This window comes from Labrus bergylta, chromosome 16 (genome assembly GCF_963930695.1).
Source record: "Labrus bergylta chromosome 16, fLabBer1.1, whole genome shotgun sequence".
In the NCBI taxonomy this organism is placed as follows: domain Eukaryota; kingdom Metazoa; phylum Chordata; class Actinopteri; order Labriformes; family Labridae; genus Labrus; species Labrus bergylta.
In genome coordinates, this window is record NC_089210.1 from 16610214 (window position 1) to 16635699 (window position 25486).

At 43.4% G+C, this 25486-nt stretch overlaps 2 protein-coding genes across 5 annotated transcripts; one reads left to right on the forward strand and one right to left on the reverse strand.

Moving 5' to 3' along the window:
* Positions 1-901: 901 nt before the first annotated feature.
* sez6l2 (seizure related 6 homolog (mouse)-like 2) lies at positions 902-18368 on the reverse strand. 4 transcript variants are annotated; one of them, XM_065964644.1, is made up of 19 exons: positions 18123-18368; positions 17268-17349; positions 16927-17055; positions 16606-16821; positions 10921-11054; positions 10531-10723; positions 10163-10348; positions 9875-10058; positions 9608-9771; positions 8775-8969; positions 6861-6999; positions 6293-6489; positions 5435-5629; positions 4862-5056; positions 4565-4756; positions 4346-4384; positions 3603-3720; positions 3369-3480; positions 902-2248 (listed from the first exon to the last, which is right to left on the reverse strand). In XM_065964644.1, exons 2-19 carry the CDS (start codon positions 17323-17325, stop codon positions 2219-2221), a joined length of 2676 nt encoding a protein of 891 aa, XP_065820716.1. In that variant the 5' UTR covers positions 17326-17349; positions 18123-18368; the 3' UTR covers positions 902-2218. The 4 variants fall into 4 exon arrangements, with proteins under 4 accessions (XP_065820716.1, XP_065820718.1, XP_065820717.1 ...); XM_065964646.1 differs by lacking the exon at positions 18123-18368 and adding an exon at positions 17889-17909; XM_065964645.1 differs by lacking the exon at positions 18123-18368 and adding an exon at positions 17854-17881.
* On the forward strand, positions 18295-23744 carry asphd1 (aspartate beta-hydroxylase domain containing 1). Its single transcript, XM_020659009.3, has 6 exons — positions 18295-18424; positions 20084-20547; positions 20796-21002; positions 21442-21649; positions 22069-22182; positions 22723-23744. The coding sequence occupies exons 2-6, from the start codon at positions 20095-20097 to the stop codon at positions 22830-22832; spliced, it is 1092 nt and encodes a 363-aa protein (XP_020514665.1). The 5' UTR covers positions 18295-18424; positions 20084-20094; the 3' UTR covers positions 22833-23744.
* The last annotated feature ends 1742 nt before the right edge of the window (positions 23745-25486 follow it).

The window sequence follows — 25486 nt, forward strand, 5'->3', positions numbered from 1 at the left end:
AAACCGCGTGTTCCTAAAACCCGCAGGACATGAAAGTTATATTTATACCACGTTTTTAATTCTCATAAAATGAGTTCATAAACTCAACAATACATCTTAAATATATCCAAACTTAACAAGCTGAAAACTAAACATGCTTTGACTCCAGATCAGACCCCTCACTCTTCTTCTTATGCTGTTTTCTTATCTATTTTTTAAAAATACATTTTTATATATTTTGTTTCTGTTGTTTGTACTAATATTAAACAATGATCAAGTCATTTTTACTGTAATCCTTTGACATTAAAAGGAGCATCATTAATAATTTTTGATTATTTTCTTGTACATGTTTTGAAATTTGCTCAATGCAATAAAAAAAAAGTTAATCATGGTGTAAATTCACGAGTCGTTGCTGTCCTCTAGTGGTCACAGTCGTGTCCTGCAACAACAACTCAGTTAAGTTGGCGCTAATGTGGCAGTGAACGCTTCCGGGAAATACTTTCAAAATAAAATATCCAAAACGAATTCAGAAACGACACCTAGAGTTTGATTCGTACCAAACCAAATAGATTAATTTATTTTGAATACATTATTTTAGTCCATTACATTACACTTCGGTCAATGGTATAATGTAATTGACACTGTGAACTTTTCAGTAAATAATAGAAACATTTGTATACTGCATCGTATAATCCTTAAATTGTTTTTATTGTTTAGTTTCTAAAGGTGCTATGTTAATAAAGTTATTAATATTATTGTCAGTACAGATGGAAATAAGCGACTTGCTAAATCTGAGTGCAACCATCTTTTCATTTTTCTTTTTTTCGACGTTGTTGCACAATGTCCCCTGATTAATAAAATAAATAAAACAATGTGTGCGTGTGTTATGTGAAGGAAATAAAACACATCTGTACACATGTAACACCATTCAACAGAGACTTTATTTCCAGTTCAGCATTTAAGTTCACTGCCTTCCAAAGAGTGTATTCATATATGAAGCAAAGAAATGCTACTGATGAGAAGAGAAGAAGTAATTCTACAAAGCAACAGTCTCCAGGATCCTTCATTTGGCACAGTGAATGACCCGACATTCACCGCCTCGACAATCAGGTATAAATAAATACGTAATGCATCACAGCAAGCAGCCAAAGTTTGTAATTTTCATCAACATAGTGCATACAACATCGAATCTGATAAGAATGAGAACCGTCCGGAACTAGGACGGTGGATGGCGAGATTGAGCAGAAGCAATATAATTTACAATCAGTGCATGCTTTAAGCATTGAATGACATTCATGTCCTCGCCTGGTCCTACGTGACGTGTGACGCGTGACGCTGGGTGACGACGCACGCCAGAGAGAGAGAGAGAGCGGAGAATTAAATAAACACTGCCTTCGTAAACAGTATCGCAACAACAGATGAAACACTTAGAGACATTAAATTATTCAACATTATATTTTGGCACTGAATTTTCATTACGTACAGATAATGAAAATATATCACCTCCCGACACCTTGTAGAAGAGTATACATGAGGCTCATATATCATTTAGCATTTATATCAACCTCATCAATATTAAGTCAGATATTTACATTCAATTTGTGTGTGTGTGCATGTGTGTGTGTGTGTGTGTGTGTGTGTTACACAGAGAGAAAGACAAAGTGAAGAAGAAGAAGAAGAAACGACTGTGTTGATCTAAAACTCGACTCATGATTAGAAACTTTTCTCCCCCCCCCCCCGTACTTTATCGTTTAGTAAAATGTAAAATATAAACATGAAGAAAACATTCAGCGTGTGCCGCATGGTCATGATCGTAACTTCTGTAAGTATTGCCAACTTCTCAGATGTTTTGGCCTCTTAATAATTTTACTGAACGAATAAATCCATCCACCCGTCACCCCTCCCCCCGTTTCCTCCCCCCTCCCGTTCTTTCGCCTCCCATCCCTCGCTGTTCATCTTTGTTGTCAATCTCTTGGTAAGGCACCGGTCCTGATGACACAGACGGATGTGAAGTAGGACCCACGTTTGGCTGACCGTATCAGTGCAACAGATCAAAAATAAAACACTGCCACGATTCAGAAAGCTGAGAGAAAAAAAAACATGTTCAAACCGATCATGAAAATAAACGGATGAGTCAAAGGGGGAGTGAGGCCTTAAAATACTACGAAATTAGTTTTTTTTTTCCCAAAAGATTTTCATCCTTCTGTGGTTTTTATTTCTCACGAGACGTTTTTCTCCTTTAAATGGAAACTTCGTACTCCCGTGTGTCCTGCGGGCGAAGACAGAAATCAATTAGAAAACATTGTAAACAAAAAACACTTTTTAAGACCCAAACAGAGAAAATCACAACTCATTTTTGTATTGTACTTTATGGAGACTAAATGTTCCTGATTCTCATTATCCTACTTTTAAAAGTTTTCATATCTTGCAACAATTCCCAGTTTTATTCTTCATCTTAAAGATGACATATCCTCCTCCTCTTCAACAAGTTTAAATAAGTCTCAGAGCTCCTCAAATCATGTGTGTGAAGTTTCTTGTTCTAAATCCACTCTGATCCTGTATTTGATCATGTTTATAAACCCCTCAATTTCAGCCCTGCTCAGAACAGGCTGTTTCTGTGTCTGTATCTTTAAATATGTAAATGAGCTGTGTCTGACCACGCCCCCTCTCTGGAAGGGCTTGGGTGTACTCGATGCTTTCTCGCTCCATGTCCTATTGTTTACGGTGAGAAGGCAGACTCAGAGGGCAGAACAAACACCTAGCTGTGGGAGAGTCACCCACCTGGGGGAGGGGTTTAGCCAGCCAGCCAGCTCTGCATCGGTCTGTAAACCTTTCTGCGTTCTAACCTCTCTCCATTTTTCAAAAGCATCTCCAATATTGATCCTAGTTTGAGCACGTTTCTACTCGTGGAGCTTATTAGAAACATGCAGAGGCTTTTTAGGTCGGGTACAATCACTTCTATCTGAACCACTTCTCTTGCCCGCTTCCATCACTGCAACACCTGTTGACCTGATAACTGCTCTCATATCTGGCAAACCGAGGGGCGTCCAAAACGGCCGTGTGTAGGTGCCTTAAAACCGCCTACCTTCTCTGGTCCAAACAAATCCAGAGCATTCAGGACCAGAATCTAAAGTTAGAAGGAGGACATACTGGCTGCTGCATTGTTGTCATAGCGACCAGCACTTCAACATGTTTCATTAATGTCTGATCATATAGTAAGCTCACTTTATCATCTCACTCACTACACATCTTACTGATTGGACCTTTAAGACCTCTCACTAGTATAAAAAAAAACCCCACCTCAAATATTTAATTCAAGACTTTTTATGGGTCCACATGAACCCTGATAGAAATGAGTCTAAGGTCTGAAGGGTTTGTTTTCTACTCACCCCCGCCTCGTAAAGAGGGTTGTTGAAATCGGACTCGACTGTGATGGGACTGTAGGAGTGTGTGTGAGAAAGAGACTTCCAGAAGAGCGGCTTCCACTCTAGTCTGCATATGCTGAGAGAGAGAGAGAGAGAGAGAGAGAGAGAGAGAGAGAGCAAATAGAGCGACACATAAAGAATCCAGTGTGCACAGTGCAGGGGAAGAAAACACACACAGAACGGTGACGTCACACTCACTTTGTATAGTACATGTAAATTCCTCCGATCAGCAGGATGACCAGGATGATCGGCAAAATGATAGCCAAGGCGATGTTCTCACTCAGGATCTGATGGGACGGCTCGAACGACTGAGACACTGAGAGAGGATAAAAATAAAAACATCACCACTAAAGAACATATTCATCACAGCGTTTTCGAAGAACTCGACTTCAGAAACCCGGAGAGAGAAGAAAGAACATCATGTGGTTATCGATTTTCTCAAATGTTTTCCACTCCTGATTTAATCACTTATGAACAGAGTTTATGTGTGTTTCCTGCGGTGGTTTGGAGCGTTGGTTGTCCTCAGAAAGCAACGCTATGTATCCCCGAAATGCAATATGCATATAACCACTTGGAGCAGTGTAGAGCTGTACGGTGATGAGACCGGAAATGACAACAACGGCGCCACAAAGTTTAGAAGAAAAGTAAATAGACCGAGTCTGCAACCACCCGCACCATGATGTCTCAGCGCCGTTGCAAGTATGTGGAAGTTTACGATGCAGCAGGTATACTTGTTGTTTGTAAAAAAAAACATGATCCAGTGTAAAAAAAAAAATACACAAAACATGCAGATCTATCTGAGCGTAATTCATCAAACCACCACTAGATGGTGCCAATGTTTCTAAGTCAGAGCTTCATGAAGTCGTTTCAAACACTCTGCGTAACAAACTTTTAATGACTTTAGTGACGTCACAAACAGAAGAGGCGAAAAAATAAATCACCTTCTAATTTGTGGTCATCCAGGAGCTCCTCGTAAGCCACTGTGAGAGAGAGGAGAAACAAAGTGTGTTAACGCTGATCTATGACTGAAGACAGGTAACAGCAGAACAACGCCGCTAATCTGACAGCGAAGAGACTTCATGAGACTGTTCTGGTTCTGCTCCCTGATTAAAAACAGTCACAACATGTAATAATAATTATGACATGATGGTAACTTTTACCTTTGCAGAAGGGCGGCGGGCTGTTCCACTGAGACGGGTGACCGGGCACGCAGCTGATGATGACCTCTCCGATGAGCTCGTAGCCCTCGTAGCAGAAGAAGCGCAGAGTCTCTCCGGCTTGGTAGCTGTGCTTGTACAAAGTTTGGTAACCGTTGTCAGGGACTCCAGGGTTCGGGCACGGGTCGTATTTTACTGTTCAGAGGAAAAACGAGGAGAGTCGAGAACTTTTCTCTTTTTTCTTTTATGAACGTCACAGACCGCCAGACAGAAGCAGCAGAGTGCGGCGGGAGAACTTACAGACACACTTTGGGCTGCGGTCGCTCCACTTCGGGGTACCAGTGTCTCGTCCGTGGCAGGAGATCTGGCTTGGACCCTCCAGTTGGTAGCCTTGGTTACAAGAGAAACGAACGACCGTACCGACGGCAAAACCAGTCTCAGGGCGCACTGAGCGCGCTCCGTTGACCACCTCTCCTGGATCAGGACACTGCTGGACTGTGAGGGACAGAGAGGGACAGACATGACGGCATTTATCTCCACCCTGTCGACTATATTCTAAGTTCATAGATAAACCTTGACTCTATATTTATCTAACCTTTACCTACTGTAAGATTTTTTGTACATTTTATGTTTTTTTTTATATTTTACATTTTTAAATTCTATTTTATATATTGTAATAGCTTCTTATACTGTATTATTTAGTTGTTAGTTCTGCTTTATTTCCGTGTTAATTGTTTAGCACCAATACACCAAGTCAAATTCCGTGTACTTGGCAATAAACCCAGATTCTCATCTGAAAAAAACTGTAAAGTAGTTCTGTACAGAGTGCATGCTTTAACTTTCTGTCTGGAGCAGCCATCTTTAAAGTCTGACCTTTGACACACGTGGGTGGACTGCTGCTCCAGGAGAGATCCCACTGGCAGGTGATGATGTCGGAGCCGCTGATGTCGTATCCCGGCTGACACTGATAGGTCAGCACGCTGCCTCTCACGGGGGAGGAGTGGGACGAGCTGATCCAGCCGAACTCAATCTGAGGGAGGGTCGGGCAGGTGTCGTTTGGCTCGACCTCTGCACCGAGAGAGAGAGAGAGAGAGAGAGGGAGTGGGAGAGGGGGAGAGAGAGAGAGAGAGAGAGAGAGAGAGAGGGAGAGGGAGAGAGAGAGAGAGGGAGAGAGTGAGAGAGAGAGAGAAAGAGAGAGAGAGAAAGAGAGAGAGAGAGATAGAGAGAGAGAGAAAGAGACAGAGAGAGGGAGAGTGAGAGAGAGAAAGAGAGAGAGAGTGAGAGAGAGAGAGAGAAAGAGACAGAGAGAGTGAGAGAGAGAGAGAAAGAGACAGAGAGAGAAAGAGTGAGAGAGAAAGAGAGACAGAGAAAGAGAGAGAGAGAGAGACAGAGACAGAGAAAGAGAGAGAGTGAAAGAGAGACACAAAGAGAGAGAGAGAGAGAGGGAGAGAGAGAGAGAGAGTGAGAGAGAGAGAGGGAGAGAGTGAGAGAGAGAGAGAGGGAGAGAGAGAGAGAGAGAGAGAGTGAGAGAGAGACAGAGAAAGAGAGAGTGAAAGAGAGACACAAAGAGAGAGAGAGAGAGAGAGGGAGAGAGAGAGAGAGTGAGAGAGAGAGAGAGAGAGCAACGACAGTAATTAAAGATTTCCTCCTTTTCTCGCAGACTTAATTAATGATTTAAAAGTTCAAACATCTAAAGACCTCACGATCTTAACACCAGTGAGGTGCACTTACCATGATAATGAATGAGGAACCCCTGACTCAGGATGAAACTGGAATCATCGGGGTCACTCTGAAACTGAATGGTGACCTCTGACCCCCCAGACACGACCTGGAAACGCTCTCTGGACCCCAGGTACTGTCCTATCACATGCGACATGAGATCACGTCCGTCGAACACAGTCAGCACATCGGTGTGGCGGATGTTCAGACTTTCAGGAGAAAAGAGAAAAACAATAAAAAAGACATTTGATACCCGTTTTGATTCCACAGCAACAAAAGAGGAAGTCCATAGCAACCAAATGTTGGCTCATTTATTGTTTTCAAAGATGAGAATTTGCAGACGAACTTCTGCACGCTATTTGAATTGCACAAACACGTTGGCAACATTTCTGTGTGCAGGAGTTTGCCTTCAATGTTTGATGGATTCATTCCTCTCCTCAGCTCCTCTCATGAAAAAGACTCTTTGATATTACCATTAAAGTAACAGATTGTATGTAAAGAAGTGAAGCGTGGAACATTTTGACAACCTCAGTAACTATTGTTTGCAGGGTGCTAAAATAAGACAATTTACAATCCTCACATCTGGACATCCAGCTCGATGCGTTTCTCCTCGTTGCCATGGATCTGCCACACACAGTCCAGTCCTTTGGAGTAGCTCTGGGGCCAATCAGGAGACAGGATGGTACCCGCGGGCTCGGTCAGCTCTCCTCCGCACAGAGCTTACAGAAGAGACGAGAGGAGGGGAGAGGAAGTGAGACCACGATGAGAAGGGTGATGAAATAATAAAAAAAAACATGGGATGGGAAAAAGACGAGCCAGTGGAGGAGAATGAATTATTGATGCAGAGAGAGAAATAAATAAAGAGAGAGAGGAATGATCAAGGAGAGCGGATGATGACGTCAGGCGGCTCTGACAGAGGAGAGATGTGATGACTTCAGCCGCAGCAGATTCATAAAAACATTTTCTTTAACCGGTAAAAAGAAAGGGGACGCATGAAGCAGCCACACTTAAAAACAAGACTAAAAAAAAGACACACAGCTGTTAGAGCTGATAAATGAATCCATGATTATTTTTTTTTTTACACCAACCTGTTGAGATCACTTCACACGGAGAAATATCTTTGCTTCATTTATCTTAACACATCTATTTCTGGAGAGCAGATTTAGATCTCACAGACTCTTCTTATATAACACCACGGAAACAAAATCAAGGACCCAATATTTGGTTATTTCTTGAAATTTCACAAATTGCAAGTCAACTCCTACACACCGTCTAATTTGCATGAACACATTGGCAATGTTTCCTTTTTTTTTTGTTGCACAATTTAGACAATCTGCAGAGATTTTTGATGGATTCATTCCTCTCCTATGTGCTTATGTTTACACAAAAATAAAATATATTTCAGTGAGTGCAAAATATACTGTAGTAACATTAGCATCACTACCAATCCCCCATCAGCCTCAGGTTGGAAGCGGTCCACAGTTTCCAGAAGGAGAAAGCCCTCGATGTTAAAGACGACCATTCAAACTCTGACCTCTTCAGTGTTCGGATCACTTCCCTTCACATCACTTACTAACAGCTACCAGTGTTTTCTAAAGCACACATTTTTCTGTGTGTCTTTCTTGCTTGGTTGAAAACTACCCCACCTGTGTTTTTTCAATTCTACAATTCACTTAGCAGACATTTTTATCCAAAGCAATGTACATCAGAAAGTAAGTACAACACTAATCCATTCATACACCACCACAAAGCAGCAGGAGCAATGCAGGGTTAAGTGTCTTGCCCAAGGACACATCAGACATGTTGCTCAGCTTGGGATCAAACCCTTGACCTTCCAGTTGAGAGCCAATGACTCTACCAACTGAGCCACAGCCGCTCTCTGACTGAGAGTCTCGTCTCCGTCGCTCTCAGTTTTCACAAACAGAGCAGCTGATGACACAGTCTGCGCGCCTTTACTCTTCATGCTTCAACATCTTGACACTCGAGGAAGCCATCGCCACACTTTTCAGTTTGAATATGAATGAATCAAGCAGCATGTGTTTTATAAACAAAGCTAAAAAGTGATTTGTTTGGGAAGCATTTGGCCTAGTGGTCGTTTGCCCCATGCACAGAGGCTATAGTCATTGTTGCAGCGGCCATGTGATCGAATCCGACTTCCCCCCTTTGCTGTGTGTCATCCCCCCTTCTCTCCCCCTCCCCCCAAAGGCAGCTCTACCTTGTTATATTCAGGACAAGATCCGCAAAGGGATATGACTTTTGTTCATTGTGCTTTCTCTAAACTGGATACTGTCCTCCTCATTGTGAATCTTTCCTGGGGTAAACAAAGCCTCCATGCTGTTTATTAGCTGTCTAAAGATATGTATAGAGATAGGTCATCTCTGAGCTGATGGTCCTGTTTGCTCTTAAAAACAAAAGGCATCAGTCAAATCAACAAAAATGAAGCTCAGGCACAAACGAGGGACAGATCGAGGGATTGAGAGCGTCTGGCACGTACCTCTGCACACGGGCTCGCTGTCATTCCAGTGGGGATTGCTCGGGTCGATACACTCAATGGTGGCCGAGCCTTGTTCCATGACGAAGCCCGGGGAGCAGGCGAAGGTGACGGTGGTTCCCAGCTGATACGTGATGTCACTGCTGCTGAAGTTGCCATGGGGCATGTAGGGCTCCCAGCAGTGTTCATCATCGAAGGCTTGAAGGAGAGACGCAGAAAAAAAGGGAATCAGACACACTGCTTTAATTTTCAGGATATACATTTCCGGGATTCCTTTAGTGGTTTTTAAGAAAATTAAGCAACCATAACAAAGCTTTTCATGACCCAGAATCTCAAACCCTTCTGGATGGAAAGAAGCAGGTGTGAGGCGCTAAAAGCTTCTGAATTGTGCATCTCCAGAGCTGAAAATAAATCCTGCTGGAGCGTGGGCAGACTGTAAGCACTCATGTGGTTCATTACTGCTCTCTTTAAAAACACATCAACTAACGCATGAGGAGAAAGCTTCTTTTTTTTTTTTTTGTCCATTTTTTAGCTATAGTCCATTAACTCCAAAACCGACTTTCAAACACTGCACATCAATACTCTATCAGACATCTTAAAATAACCACAGACAAAGTGACCGCTGATGTCTCTTTTGACTTCTTATAATCGATGCTTCTGGTTATTTTTTTAGAAATTATACTGAACTTGTTTTCAGGCTGAAAGCTGACACTGAACTTTAATCGAGGTTGGAAGGGTGAGCAGCTATGCGGTGTCATTTGTGTTTTTGTTAGATGTGGAAAAAGACTTCACATGAGGAGGATGCATTGTGGGTATCTGAGTTCTCTCCGCTTTACCCTCGTATCTCAGCGCCAGCAGCAGGGGGATGGAGGAGGAATCAGCGGTGAGCTCTAGGTAGAGCGTGGCGCTCTCACTCAGCAGCCCGCGCTCCGGGACGTCATCCAGGTCGGAGTCAAAGAGCGGTGGAGACAGGGAACTGTTTCCACTTCGCACGATTAACCTTTTGAGGGGAACAAACCACAAAGACGACCTGGGATGAGCTCGAGAGAAGAGCGAGGCATCACCATCGTTGTGTGAATCTGTATAAATAAATAAAAACGGACTTATCATCATCTTCATCCAGAGCGATCCTCTCAAAGTGCAGGTGGAGTCGGTGTCCTTCTTTGGCTTCGATTAACCAATGACAGCTCAGGTTGTTCCCGTTGCTGTGGTTACCGACGGACGGAGGAGGAGGAGACAGAATCCGGCCCACTGTTGCATTGCGAACCCATCCTCCGCAGGACACAGCTGCGGGAAAAAAAACCCCAATACTCCATGTTATATTCTGAGAGACACCTCAATCCTGACGTGTCTTTTTTATATTTCATTTAAATCTCGCTGGGTTTACCGACCGACACAGTGCGGCTCAGGGGTGCTCCAGTGCGGCTGTGTTGTGTTCACACACGTCGCCACCTCATGGCCGCGGACCTGGAAGCCGGGGTCGCAGTGGAAGTGAGCCTGACCTCCGGGATGGATGTCTGTTACTGTCACTCCCCCGCTCTCAGGAGACTGCGGGAACGGGCAGGACAGCAGGAAGGCTGAGGGGGTGATGCAACAGGAAGGAAAGTCAGTTTATTTGGTGTGAGATGAAAGATAAAAAAGTTGAGTTTAAAGTTCAAAAGAGTTCAAACGCTTCTCCTTTCAACATGCTTTGAAATAATATACTTTAAAAAAACATGCTTTCTCTAGTTATGTTACAAAAGCAAAAGGGTTCCTTTACCTTGATAGTGGAGGCTGAACACGCCGTGGTTGCTCTGCTGGAGACTGCGGTAGTGGATGTACACCTGATTGGTCGCACTGCGGATCACCTGACCCTCTCGCATCAAGGTCTCGTTGGCCAGGAGCTCAAGTCCCAAACCTCCATAACCCATGATGGTCAGAGACTCCTTCTTAGAAAGGTTAACCTTCCTCACCTGGAGGGGGAAAACAGTGAATAATGACATGCATCCTCTGTCTCTGCAGCTGTCTTTATGTAAACAAGTGAACAAGTAAACACATTGTAGACTTTATGAAACAAGGATGTGGACTCTGGCACGATTACAGCTGATTGTTTTTACTTTTGGGAAGATGTTTCTGAGGATGGACGGATAGGAGAGCATGCACATTCTACCTGAATCTCCACTCCATAACCCGGGTACACGGTGATGCTGTAGGTGCACTCCAGCGGGGAAAAAGAGGATGTCGATGCAGGATCGGGTGACTCGACGATATCTTCCATCGCTGACAAAGTTGCATTGCATTGCACTGTGTGGAGAGGGAAAGAGAAGAGGAAACTGTGAAATGTGTATCTGAGAAATACAACAATCCTTTCTTTTCCAAAACACAAGACAGCGCTTTGATTTCTTTTACAAAAGCTGGATGACTCACATCCTCACAAGTTTGAGTATTTACAGAGTGATGACGGATCAAAAAGACGGCTCTTCAACTTCTGCTTCTCTTTAACAGTTTCATAATGGAAGTGAGACAAACTTCAACAATATCTCATCGAAAAATTGATGTTCTCCTTGTTGTTTCTTTCAGCTGATTCATGTAAAGTTGTATTAAAAGTAAAACTATGTGGAATCTTTTTTTTTTGCAGAGGAAACACCGGAGCGTGAGCTGCTACTGAAAGTTGTTTTACATTAGCTCGTCGGTAAACAAATTCTCTTCCTCAGGTTGGTTTCACCTGCTTGTCTTGACCACAGGTCATCAAGTCGGAGTTCTTTTTCATTGGAGGGGGGAGGGGGGGGGGGACAGCCTTGTTTTGATTGATAACTAATCAGACCTATTTGTTTTTTGTACCAGGCTGTAAACATGATTTTTTTTCTGCTGTAAATGGCTTTTTTTTGGTTGTGGTGTGTATGTGACTTCTGGAGCTCCTAGAGCCAGCCTCAAGCGGACACCTGACAAACTCCAGGATTTCGTAGTTCTGCATTGGCTTCATTTTTCAAGACCCGAGGTTGCCGCTTGGTTTAAGTCAAATTTTGCAACATTTGATGGCACCAAAAATGCCACAACAAAATCTTCTAGCCCTCATAACATTTTGATCAAGAAACAATTTTTGGAGTGGGAGTGATTGCTGCCGATGTAAAGATGAGAGAGGCATCTCGATATCGTCTCTTGAATTGTGTGAACTGTGTGTGCTCTGCTCTGGAAGATTCCTCCCACACTGCTCATGATCTACCCTGAGTATACCAGGAATGTATTTTATAAAGGACTCCTTTTTATAGGCAAAATGAAGATATTCCCCCGAGCTGAGGTACCAACAGAGGAAAGCACAATCCCTGTGTCTCGCTACTCTGTTTAGGGTTTTTGTATTTGAGGCATGTGTTCTTGAGCTGAAATTAAATAATTACACAGAAGCTTCCCTGAAATTAGAAGGTTCAGACGGGCCACACACACTCCTCTTAAAGCTGCCACATGCAGAGCAGTGCTGTGGTGATTTAGGGAGCTGAAAGGAAGACCTTGATCCCACAAGCAATTGTGTCTCGCTGACGCTGAAATGAATTACAGCCACACAGGTCGGACTCTGCCTGGTCACCATGGAGGCTGTAATCAAATTAAAACTGTAATTCTGTCGTGCATGCAAATGCAATCACCGGTTGAGCAATGCTGAAATGCTCCACAGCAAGACATACAGTCACAGTTGTTTGCACATATGCACCTCACAGCGGGAGACTGTCCCTATTGGACGGGAGGGGGGGGGAGACATTTTTGACTTCATATTAATACTGTGTGTAATTTGACACGTTCACAACATCAATGAAAGAGCGAAGAAGAACATTCAGATAAACGCAAAGGGAAGCCGTTTCAGAAAGTGCACAGAGAATAATCCCCTCCACCTCCCTCGCAGGAGATTTTCCAAAACATTTGCACAAAGCAAACTGGAAGGTCGTGGGTTCGATCCCCAGCTTCTGAGGCAACATGTCCGATGTGTCCTTGGGCAAAACACTTGACCCCAAGTTGCTCCTGCTGCTTTGTTGACGACGTATGAATGTGTATGACTGGATGAGTTACTTCTGATGGACTTCACGCAGCAGCCTCTACCAACAGTGTGTGAATGTGTAGGTGTGACCTGCAGAGTGAAAGCCCTTTGAGTAGTCAGAAGACTAGAAAAGAAATATACAAGCTCAAGTCCATTTCTGATTTGGCCCGAACATTCAGGAAGTTTTCAGGGGTTTTGTGCATATGTGTAAAAACAATACATGTGTTTTTTTTGGGTGTGATTCTGGACTGTTGTTTTTGCATACTTGCACATAATAGAAAAAACATTAGTATTGAAAGAGGCATTAATTAAAGCATTTCTTGACAACAAAATATTGCATCGCTAGAAGGCAGTGACACACAGCCTACTGCTGAAATCTAAATAACAAACGGACACAGGAGACATGGCTTCAATCCTGGAAAATCTCATGAAAGTTGTAACAAATGGAAATCTCTCCTCTGTTGTTTGCGCCGATGCTTCAATGGGAACATAAATTTGCCAGGTCTCTGTACACCAGAAACTGCAGCACATTTGTGTGTTGGTGAAGGGGTTTACTGGACGACAACTAATGCCTATTATATTCTGAATGTCTCGTCTCCAGACGCATGTCTTTGTAGAGAGAAACAGAGAAATAATATCTGAATGTTTGGGCGAGTTTGATGTGAAACGCTTGAAGTGACTTGACTGGAGCACACTCGCCTTCGAACCCGCCTGTTGTATCTGGTAGTATTGTTTTGATTCATTGTACTTTTACAGTAAGAATATAGCATTAAGTTAGCATCAAGCTAGTGTTAAAACAGCGGGAAACAGCTAGCCTTGGTTCAGTCCAAATGTAAAAATCTGCCCATCAACACCCTGAAGCTCACTGCAGAACTGACTAGATCTTTAATATTTAAAAGTCTGTGTTGTGAATAATACGCTAAGTCAGGAGTGATGAGATTGACTACTTCCTGGCCATTTTTTTTTTTTATGACTTCCTGGAGCCTCTGCTTGTTGCCTGGCAACATCTACTGGCAGATATAAAGTCGAACAGATAACCTCTGGCAAAAAAAGACATTTGTTTAGTCTTAAACTTGACAATCTCTGATTAAACAAAGCAAGCTACCAAACAGTCTTTAGCGAGGCTAGCTGCTGTTTCTTTGGTCTTTGTGCTAAGCTAAGCTAGTCTTAACCAGCTGCTGGCTGTGGCTGCATATTTACCAAACACACTAGAAACCTGGCATGGCTCGATGATGAACACTGTTTCAGATATTTCTCTGATGGTCGTAGCTTTCACAGCAGGTTCAAAAAAACAAACAAGGAATATGCAAATCTTCCTGAATAATCACCTTGCCCTGAAGTTTCCCACTCACATCTGGTGTAAATCAGATGACCCACCTCCTTCCTGCTCATCACATTTCCTTTAATTTAATGAGCAGAATGAGTGACGGCTCTCGTCCGCCTGCAGTGAGAGCACCCAGGCTGACATGTTGGATCATGTAAGCGTCCCTCTGTCACTCGTACAGGATGGGATTCTGTCCTTCAGTGTTCCCTATTAGTATTCTGGTCATGATGGCCCTGTTGACTGACTGATTTGTCCAATACTTCTTCCTTTAATATCAGAATAACTACAGTGTTGATATGAGTGTTTATGGTTGCACCTGACTGCTCTCAGTTTACTGATTAAGTTATTTCACACTCAGCCCGGGCTTTCATTCACTTCAGTCTATGAAATGATCCGGCCTTTATTTGGGACAGGCAGCAATATGAGACCGGCCTTTCATTATTTCCAAACGAGCACATGCGCACAAAAAGATGGGGAAGACGAGAAAAGTGTAAATCGACACCAGAAAGAATGTTAAACTGTGTACAAAATTAGGACATCGATAAATAGATTAAATTACAAATCACTAATTTGATGTTGCTTTGTAAGACAGAACATCTCTGCCAACCTGCTGCACTGTGGAGGAGAGAGAGAGGGAGAGAGAGAGAGAGAGGGAGAGAGAGAGAGAGGGAGGCAGAGAGAGAGAGAGAAAGAGAGGGAGAGAGAGCGAAAGAGAAAGAGAGAGGGAGAGACAGAGAGAGAGAGAGAGGGAGAGAGAGAGAGAGAGAAAGAGAGGGAGAGAGAGAGAGAGAGAAAGAGAGGGGGAAAGAGAGAGAGAGAGGGAGAGAGAGATAGAGAGAGAGAGGGAGAGAGAGAGAAAGAGAGAGAGAGAGAGGGAGAGAGAGAGGGAGAGAGAGGGAGAGAGAGAGAGGGAGAGAGGGAGAGAGAGAGAAAGAGAGAGAGAGAGAGGGAGAGAGAGAGAGGGAGAGAGAGAGGGAGAGAGAGAGAGTTAATATAATCACTTATAAATGCTGGTCTATGGCTCGGTATGAACACTAAAGGGTTCAAATGTCCAATGAGAAAGAGAGGGAGAGAGAGCGAAAGAGAAAGAGAGAGGGAGAGACAGAGAGAGAGAGAGAGAGGGAGAGAGAGAGAGAGAAAGAGAAAGAGAGAGGGAGAGACAGAGAGCGAGAGAGAGAGGGAGAGAGAGAGGGAGAGAGAGAGAGTTAATATAATCACTTATAAATGCTGGTCTATGGCTCGGTATGAACACTAAAGGGTTCAAATGTCCAATGAGGGACGTAAAAACAAAATGTTTTCTTTTTCATAATCTCAACATTTATTCCAAACCGTAAAGCGAGCACGAGCCGCAGACTCGTCCCCGCCCCTCCTGCCTCTCACTGAGGTTTACCTTTCTTTAGTCTTTATCTGGATCATCATGACAGGACACTCTGAGAGGCAGAGCTCACACACACACGTGAATCTCCAGCTGACCTTTAACCTTATCCCTCACAGCGGCACACATACTGGCATTGTTCTGTCTTTCTCGGACACGTGCTGAAGTTCATCTGTGGGCCTTTTATTTGTCAAAACGTGCAGCATTACCAGGCTTGTAGAAAAGGACAGGGCCTTTAAGTAGGATGGGCTTTTGGAGGGCAGAGGACACACAATGTAGAAAATCATCTGGAGTGGAAAACCCCCTCTTATCTGTTTTTATATCTCACAGGTTTAAGCATCCAAATATTTTTTCAAAGTGATACGCTTTAATCTCTCCAAACATGTTTTTCCCCTCGCACTAGGTTTCAATTTTAAAATGTAATGTAATGTAAGTACATAGATAGTACTGGAGTATTGATGTTTTTGAGCCCTCTCAGCTCACACTGTTCAGGAGCCTGTTGATGTTTTGTCATGAATATTTTATGACAACATGTTTCACATTACCATGTCACTCAAGATCTCCATGTTACTCTCTTTTTTTTTCAAATTGAGGCAGGGAACAGAAATTAGCGAAGCTGCATCTGCATCCAAAATAATTCAGTAGGAAAAAAAAAAAATGCAGCAGCCAGGGCTGTTAAATCTGAGCAGCTCGAAAGCTACAGGTGAGAACTCTGATGCAATCTTGAAAGAATCTAACGATATCCATACCTGGTTCGATTCCGCTACAACAAAAATAGAAGGCACCCAATAATGGGTAATTTCTTTTCAAAAATTGCAAACTTCTGCTCACTGTCTGAATTGCACAAATACATCAGCAATGTTTCTCTACAGAAGTTATATCAAGTGCATTTGTACAAATAACACTGTGTAGGTTTTTGTCTGCAAGTTTTAGATGGATTAATTCCCCTTGAATGCACCTTTCTTTTTGCAATAGATGTAGCTTTTTAAGCGTGGGTACTTTTTCATGCTAGATCATTAAAATAACCGAGATTGAATTGATTTAAAACCTGAGGTATTGAAAAAGTATCACACATTCTGACAAGCTCTACATCTGCATAAACACACAAAGCCGAGTGGTGACATGCAGGTACCTGGCATGTGCATGGTGGTGATGGTGGTGGTGGTGATCAGGGTGGTGGTTGTCTCCTCCTCTACGGGCAGCGAGGACATGGTATTCCTGGGCCCTGTCTGGCCCGCGGCAGAAGAGGAGCTCAAAGCTGTGGTGAGCAGCCCTGGTGATATGACAGTCGCTGTGGACTCGGTCTGCCCAAGCCCAGGCACCGCCTGCGTGGGGTTGGTGGTGGTACCTGCAAAATTCAGAAGGTTGAATTCAATTTATAGCATCTCCGAGGAGCCGTATTGTCTTTTAACTGCATTATGTAATCCATAAAAAGCTGGTGTTAGTGTTGCACCTGTGCCTGCTGAAGCCTCTCCCAAGTACTCCTTACTCTGCAGGGCGGCGTGGATCAGGTCACCCAGAGGGTACGAGTCTGGGGTTGATGTTGGTGGTGAATCAGGCTCAGGAGTCATGAAGCTCATACCTGAAAGAGCCACGACGGATTATCGGTTTTGTCATTTTCAGATGCAAATTAAAAAGAAAATCTTGTTAGCGGAACACAAAACAGAAAACTGGTCGACTTCTAGATTTGAGATTCAAAACATTCAGTGTGAGTTCATGACTGTGTTGGAGCATTAAATGTGCATGCATTAGGAGACAACACACACACACACACACACATGTATGTACATTTACCTGAAACAAGGGGCATCAAAGTGACCAGCAGCATCACAGAGAGGCGTGCGAACCTCATGGCTTTGGATGAAACTGAAATGACCTGAGAAGGTTAAAGCGAGCAGATTGATTTGCAATTCATTATGTAACAGTATACACAGAGCCATCACTGTGTCTTGTGCTGTAATGCACATTAGTATCTCTTTTTTTCACTGAGGCAGAAACGGATATAATGCGTGTTGGCTGGTTGTGGAAACGCAGAGGGAATGATTAGTCAGATCATTAAAAATTCTCTCGCACTTCAGCTCCTGAGCATCTGTTTACATCACACAGGCCTCAGTGACTCGGACTGGAGGATCATTGCGAGGTGATCATGCAAAAGCTCAGCTCCATCAATCTGCAGAACATGCATTCAGTAGACAACTAGCAAAAACCTTAATTACATCGTATACCGTGTCTTTCTCTTAACAGGTGTAGGAATGGCGAGCAGGTAGACGATGCACACGGTATAAGGTTTAATATTCAGGCTCTCCCCCCTTGCATCCTCTCCCCCAAATCTGCAACAACATGCCCGAAAATGCGCTATTCCAAAATCCAACAAACAGACCGCAGGTAGACTCTGATCCTGATTCTGGTGTCAACCTGCAAATGGTGATGTGTCAAAAAGACCCTCCACGCTCAGTCGAGGCGTTTCCTCGGCGAAATTGTCATCCTGGTGTGTGACAAAATGATGGGGCTAAACGAGGCAGCATCACTCGCACCTCCCCCGGCCCTCTTTGTGCGGAGGACGATTTTTTTATTTTTTTTGGCATCAGTCATTACAACTGTGACACCGAGAACCATTTCAGCAAACGTCTTCAGGTGTCTGCCGCTTACCTTTTCCCCTGCAGACTGCGTCCTGCGCTCCGTTGCTTGGACTCTATCCTGTTGCTTTAGGCCCCGGGAACACGGCGGGGTTTGTGCTGGTGAGATGCCCCTAGCTGGTTACCGTGTGGTTGACGCATTCGGCTATGATGTGAGGGCATTTGTGTTGAAGCTCCAGGTGCGCTCTAGCGGCCGCTCACGAGAACTGCAGCGACGCGCGGGAGATTCTCCACATTGTGTCTGTGGGCGCTGGAGGAGCTGTCAACCAACACGGTGCTGAAGTGTGTCCGAACAACCCCGCACGGTTGATCAAGGTAAACAGACAGTGCTATGAGCGCTTAGCCTGCATGTACTAAAAGTAAAGCATGGCGAAGACCTTTTACTGACACGTTTTTCTTTTAGTGGGTGGGTGTTTGCGCTTACACGGAATGCGGACATTAAACATGAGCATGCTGAGCTGCGGCGGCTGCTGCTGCAGAGCGGAAACAAAATGAATGCTGAAGCAACTGCAAAACAAACAAAACCAGGAGAGATGCAACCCTTCTGGACATGCCAAATCGAGTGTAATCCATTTTCCAGACAAAGTGCTTACAGGTCAGAACTCAACCTGTTCTGTTATCTTCTACTCCTTTATTGGTGGTCATAAAATCAACGTCGAGGTAGAATAAGATGGAAACCAGATGACTGCCCAGGGCCCCAGTGGAGGATGGGGATCTTATTTGGCCTGAAAATAACAAACATTTTTTTATTTTATTTGTTTGCATCTAAGCCTAATTGTCATAAGACAATTGTCGCCCTTGAGCTCCAGCATGAAACCAAAACAAACTGCTGTTTGGCCACACCTCCATACTAAAGCCTCCGCTCTCCTCCAGAGACAAAGGCAGTCATGACTCACAGACACATTTACACTGGATAGACTTGATTTATGATATATTTATCTGTAACATGGTGCACTTTCTTCATTAAAAAAACATTTCAAGTGTCAAAAAGATGCATTCAAAACAAAGTTAAATAAATTTGAACTGCGATAGATTTATAGGGTGTAACACAACGTTTTGGTAATTTAAAGTATCGACAAGAAACCAGAATTTTAGACTTCAATACAATACTCGTAAAAATCAAACAGTCCGATACGTGAGTCGATACTAAGGCAACAAAAAAGTGCCAGACGTCAGATATTGGGTCATGTCTTGTTTTAATTTCGGGACATATCTTCTTTCTCTTGCTGTTTGAACTGGCAATATCGCAGGGTTGGCCAAGGCTGTGTTGGAGGCAGTCCAGTGTGTTTCTTTACGGGGCCCAGAAATCCTGGAGACGAGGAAAGATTTCACTACACAGCTCCTTATGTTTGACTTTGTTAATGACTCATGAATAGCATTCAGACTGAAGGTGGAACATCACTCAAAGAGGAAGTAAGCAACCTTCATGCAAAGGGAAACTTGACCACAGTCGATGAAGTAATGGGAGGCATGGCTGCAGAGTGTAGATGTGAAAACGTCACGTCGGAATATTGCATGCGAGGGAAATCGTCAGCTACATCCGCAGCTAGTTTGCCCGGAGAACAAAGGGTCCAAGATCAGGACTTACATAACAGCATGTAGTCAGCAGCAACTAAACCAATGAGTCAGTGGATCCGTGATGGACCGGTAACCTCTCATTAATGTTTCACTTGTGCATGCTGGGATTGGCCTCAGCTCCCTGTGACCCTGGAGGAGATTAAAGTGAAGAAAATAAATGAGTTGGCTGTTTGAAAGCAGCATCATGGCACTAAGGCTGTGCTTATCAGGAAAAAACGAGAGCCTCTCCATCCTCTACTGTGATGTATGAGGCTTCGACAAGCAAAAAAATGTCTGATTCGGATTGTTTAACGACTGACAATAAAAACAAAACACATTTAGTATTTTATTGAAACCCCTAATGAGCCCAGATTATTCCACAATACTAACCACAGCCTCTCACTCTTTCTGTTTCAGTATTTTAAAGGATGCACTGGTCAATGAGCACACTGCCCTTGCCTCCATATGTCGAGCTGGGGGTGCACTCACTGAGCGGCCTCCTCTGGACTCTGCTTCTGCTTTTCCTTTGGCACTGCTACCGGATTGGCTCAGACCTGCCGATCCCAGGCCACGCACATGCTGGAAAGCTCAAGTCAGGCTGCAGGCGGTCCATGATGTCCCGTCGAGGTAGCTGTGCTGGGACAAAGTGTAATGCACGATCCAAGCTGTCAAGGAGTGATCAAATTACTCCTTTTATTTCCATGGAAACGGAGGAGGACGAGGAGCAGGGACAGGGCTACCTCACTCCAGTGCTGAGTCATGCTTTGTTCCCAGCTCAGGCCTCTGCAGAGGCCAAGAAACTGTACGCAGCTCTGCAGGAGTACGCCAAGCGCTACAGTTGGGTGGGCATGGGCCGCATTCATAAAGGCCTCCGTGAGCAGGTATGCTCACTAAAACCTTAATCTGGTTTCTGTTTTTGGCAGGAGGTTATGCGTGTATGAGCTGTTTAACTAAACTGATAGCTAGTTAACTAAGTTTTTATTGATTCATTGAGGCTGGCTGGTGGGTTTTTAAAAAGAACTAAACTACCTGCCCATGTGAAAAACACCTTACTTGGTCAGACATGTTTCTTCAGTTGATGAAGAAATCAGATTCAGAATTATTTGCTTTGTCATTTTTCTTACCTCAGATCAGACTGAATGATCACTCCACCATACAGAAGCCTCATCTCTTCTTCCTCCCCGATGTCCCAAGCGTTCCTTTCTTCCCCCGTGATGCTCATCGACATGACATCGAGGTCTTAGAAGCCAACTACTCGGCGATCTTGGCTGAATTTAAGGCGGTTTATCAACGCGGCATTGAACAAAAACAAGGGTGGACCGTTCTGGGACCAAAGGTACGCAAGGGAATTCTGTCAGGCAAAGTAAAGGGGTAGCGCGAGAAACACTTAAATGCCTGAATTAAATTAGAGCAACAATATTTAACTATTTAAAGATTATCTAAAAGTACGATAACTGTGAACAGGGAGAATGGCGTCCATCCTAAATTCACAGAGCTCCTGGTGCCTCTTCAAAGTCCTCCTCACTACTGCTGACAGTTTTTCACCTCAGGGGACCTCTTAAGGACTAGGAAGCTCTGTGAATAATGTTTTATATTTAGCAGGATCTAGTCTTAACTTTAAGGAGAAATTCTTAAAAACATCATGACAAAGAATCTTCTCAGAATAGAGTCACTAGGAGCAGCTCTTTGTACTAGGAGCAGCTCTATGAATACGACCCCTGATGCATCAGTCTCACCTGGGTCGCATATTAACTGCAGCTCCTTGTCTCCTTCAGGGTCAGGCAGTGTTTCCTCTGTACAGTGCCGGTGTCTGCGTGGCAGGAAACTGCCGCTCCTGTCCCTGCACGTACCGCACACTTCTCTCTCTTCGGACATTCATAAGCAGCAACTCTTTGGGATCTGCTGGATTCTGGCTACTGGGGCCCGGAGCGACGCTGGGGAGCTCGTACGGACCCACCAACACACGCCTGAGATGTCATCTTGGTGAGTAAAAAGACAACATTAACATACCTTGGAAGAAAGACTTGTCGTTGCCTCTCAAAATACATTTGGCATGCCCTTTGTTTATCACATAATATACTGGTTTAAATTTCAGTGCTCTCTGCTGAAGACACATGGGAATTATTATTTACACAACTGAATATATGGACACATGGTTGTATTACAGCACATATCACATAATAATATTGTACTTTAATAAACCAAAAATGGGAAATCAGTTATTACTGTAAATGCAAAATTCTGTGGGTCATGTTTGAGGCTCGATTACCCTTTAGCCCACTTGTGCGGCGCTCCCATCTGGCTTTAATCCTCTTTTTCCAACACACACAGGGATGAAGTCCATGCTTTTCTTAGATGAGTATTTTTGTGCCAAACTGTTCAAACACACATCTTGTTTGTAGGTCTGCAGACTCCACCTTCGTGTGAGCTGGTGGTGGGAGGAGAGCCTCAGTGCTGGTCAGAGGGACACTGCCTCCTGGTCGATGACTCCTTCCTTCACACCGTCTCCCACAAGGGTTGGTGAATCATGACATTTCATCTTAGTAATTTCGTTGTAATGTGTGACCATTTATCAAATTTTGAGTGGTTGGGAAATTAGTGGATATATTCCCTTTTGGATTTTCATTTTAAAACAATGCAGCTGTGGCTCAGTTGGTGGAGTCGGTCATCTCTCAATCGGAAGGTCAGGGGTTCGATCCCCAGCTCCTGAAGCAACATGTTCGATGTGTCCTCTGGCAAGACATTTAACCCCGAATTGCTCCTGCTGCTTCAACACATGCGGTGTAAAAGCACTTTGAAGAGTCAGAAGACTAGAAAAGTGCAATATAAGCTCAAGTCCATTTACCATTAAAAAAATTAAAAAATAATATTGTATGCATAATTTCTGGGTGCAAAGCAAGCCGTAGAAAGTTTTGGACTCTTTACCAAAAAGATGCTATATTTACTTCTTAATGTCATTGTTTTGAATATATTTTCTAGAGAATTGTTCCACATAGTATGATCTAAATTCTTGACATATTTTGTTTGACTTATAATTGCACCTTTTTTCCCCTCAGGGCCGTCAGATGCTGGACCTCGGGTCATTTTCAGTGTAGACCTCTGGCATCCAAACGTGGCTGCAGCAGAGAGACAAGCTTTGGACTTCATGTTCAGCCCTGACTGCTGAATTTGCTCCTGAATATCTCAAACACAACACGTAGGGGTGCCTTACTCTCGCCCTGCTTGTTGTGGGTCATGCATCTCATTCCAGTCGATGAATCACTGTGTGAATCTGACCTAAGAATTACCCAAAGCCATTAGCCCCGCCCTCGAGGTGTGACTGGATTTTTGGCCTGCACCAGGAAGTGCCACACAAGTAAAGATACCATAGACCAGTGGTACTCAGCCTTGTTAGACTTAAGAGCCACATTGACCAAAAAATATTTCTGCAAGAGCCACAATCAAAAAACCTCTTTCTTTCCTGAAATATGTGAGGGGAAACAAAGTGACATGACTTGCAAAGAATAATTTCTGCTGACAATGTTTCCTTTTTTTAAACAATTACTTTGGATTTTTTTCTCCAAGTACAACCTAAAAGAGCCACAACTAGTCCCAAATTAGCCACATGTGGCTCGAGAGCCTTGGGTTGAGTATCACTGCCGCAGACAATACTAATTTGGCTTGAAACAACAAACTGACATCATTTGAAAGCACACAAATATCAAGAGAAGCAGATCTGGTGTTGTAAATCTTATCTTCACATCATATACTCTGCTAGTGAATGCTCTCTGCATGTTGAACCTCCTCGTCCTGATTACTGGACTTGCATGTGCTCTTAAGCCTTCAGGAAGTCTCGGACAAAGTCTCAGCGGGTTGTTTTATTTTGAAAGGTATATAGATTACCTTCAGCTTAACCAAAAAAACTGTGAAAAAATTAAAAAATTATATTCATGATGATTTCATTTATTTATTTTTGTTTCCAAAATGGATGCCGAACTTTTATAAACCTTTGCACACTGTGGTGATTCATTCTCTTCGTATCCTCTATGTACTGTATAACTTTACGTTTGTATCTATAAATAAAAATTAAATATGTGAACATGTTTGTCTTTAATTGTATTAGCAGTGGTTTTACAGCATTTTCTGTATTTTACGCAACTGGCAACCTCTGTTGTTGACAAAAAAGAAGCCAATAAAGAAGTGCAAAAAAAGTGCAGTTCTTTGAGTTTCCACTGGAGGCAAAAGCCAAGGAAGTCCCATACACACCCGTAATAAAACCCCATTTTTACATCAGAAATAAACATGTTTACAGAGTGCCACAAAAAAACGTTTTGTGTCTGAGTAGTTCATGTCTTTATTGGCACACACTGTATGAGGATGACATGACATGTTTTGATTTTATGAAGGAAGGAGTTATGCATATTTAGAGGCGTGACTGATATGACTGCAAGGGCACCTTGTAGCCGTTTGTTGGGAGGCTTAAGGCCCGCCTCAGCTCCACCTTTATGCCCGTTACTGGGTTGACCTAAAATACGATTGAGATGGTACTTCCAACATGGAAACCGCCATTGGTGGGCTTCAAATTTAGTTTTGGACTTTTGCATTTGCTGTTGTAGGAACAGTGTTTCTGACGTTGCTGCACGTATTTCCTGATGTAAGTCATTTCGGCTGTTGCAGGTCGGATACCCTTGCAGGCCACCGTAGCGCTGGTAGTAAAAGGTTAGAAAAAAATCAATGTGATCTTGTTGTTATTTATGGAGCTAAAAAAATGGCCAGTATCATTGTTTGTGGGAGGAGGGAGTTTGTAACCTTCAAAACCTTACAACAGTAAGTCACTTAATAATATGAACTGAACATGATTTTAAAACTCTTCCTGATTCATTAAGCTCCTGTGGTGATTTTTGGTTACTTTTGTCCGTCAGCTGATGAGAATTACAGCAGTGATTCTGTCTTATCCTCCATCTGTTCATCGGAGGGTCCCATGACAAGGATTACAGAGACTGAACTAATCCAGCCCAGGGAGACAGATTATTCCTCAGATTGTTAATATGTCGTATGTATGTATGTATGTATGTAGCGGCATAATGTATGATTCGTTCTACGCTTGACGTTTCATCCATGAGCTCTGCTTGTGAATTTTACAATGACCGATGGCTTTGCATCCAATTCCACAAATAATTCGCCAACACAAATCTCCAGTATTACTGTCGTGGGTGAGCATTAATGGATTAGAGTCAACTGTTAAATTTTTCTCCATGTCATCACAAGGAAGAAAATTGCACCTTTATATGCCACTGCAAAAGAATAATAATATTGCATTAGACTTTTATAGCGTTTTTCTGAATTGTCAAATACGCTTTACAAAGAACAACAACAAAACATAACAAAGAAGAAAGAATCTGAGAGAAGGAGGATGAGAACAGAGTCTGTTGGTGGTTCAGTGAGTTTTTAGGGATTTCATTGAAGGTGATGAGTGAGAGGGAGTCTCTGATGGTTTTTGGGAGTGAGTTCCAGAGAGTGGGAGCTGCAATGGAGAAGGCCCTGCCCCCCCAGGACCGATGATTGGTCCTGCAGGGGGGGACAGGAGGTTTGTGTCAGCAGACCTGAGAGTGTGGGTGGGAGTGTGCCGGTGGAGGAGCTCAGACAGGTAAGGTTATATAGCTAGGTTATAGAGTGCTTTAAAGGTGATAAGTTTAAAGTGGATACGCTGGGGGATGGGAAGCCATTGGAGGTTATGAAGGACGGAAGAGATGATGTGGTCACGGGTTTGGGAGTCTGCAAGAAGGCGAGCAGTGGAGTTCTGTATATACTGTAGTTTCCTGAGTGTTTTGGACGATGAAC

What these genes read in the sequence shown, in the direction of transcription:
- sez6l2 (XM_065964644.1), bottom strand. Translation starts at nt 17,325, where the DNA reads ATGAGGTTCGCACGCCTCTCTGTGATGCTGCTGGTCACTTTGATGCCC. An exon ending in AGAGGCTTCAGCAGGCACAG is followed by an intron (nt 16,822 to 16,926) that starts GTGCAACACTAA and finishes TGAATTTTGCAG; the next exon opens with GTACCACCACCAACCCCACG. An exon ending in CCCTGAGCCGCACTGTGTCG is followed by an intron (nt 10,059 to 10,162) that starts GTCGGTAAACCC and finishes TTTTTCCCGCAG; the next exon opens with CTGTGTCCTGCGGAGGATGG.
- asphd1 (XM_020659009.3), top strand. Translation starts at nt 20,095, where the DNA reads ATGCACTGGTCAATGAGCACACTGCCCTTGCCTCCATATGTCGAGCTG. An exon ending in GGACCGTTCTGGGACCAAAG is followed by an intron (nt 21,003 to 21,441) that starts GTACGCAAGGGA and finishes TGTCTCCTTCAG; the next exon opens with GGTCAGGCAGTGTTTCCTCT. An exon ending in TCACACCGTCTCCCACAAGG is followed by an intron (nt 22,183 to 22,722) that starts GTTGGTGAATCA and finishes TTTTCCCCTCAG; the next exon opens with GGCCGTCAGATGCTGGACCT.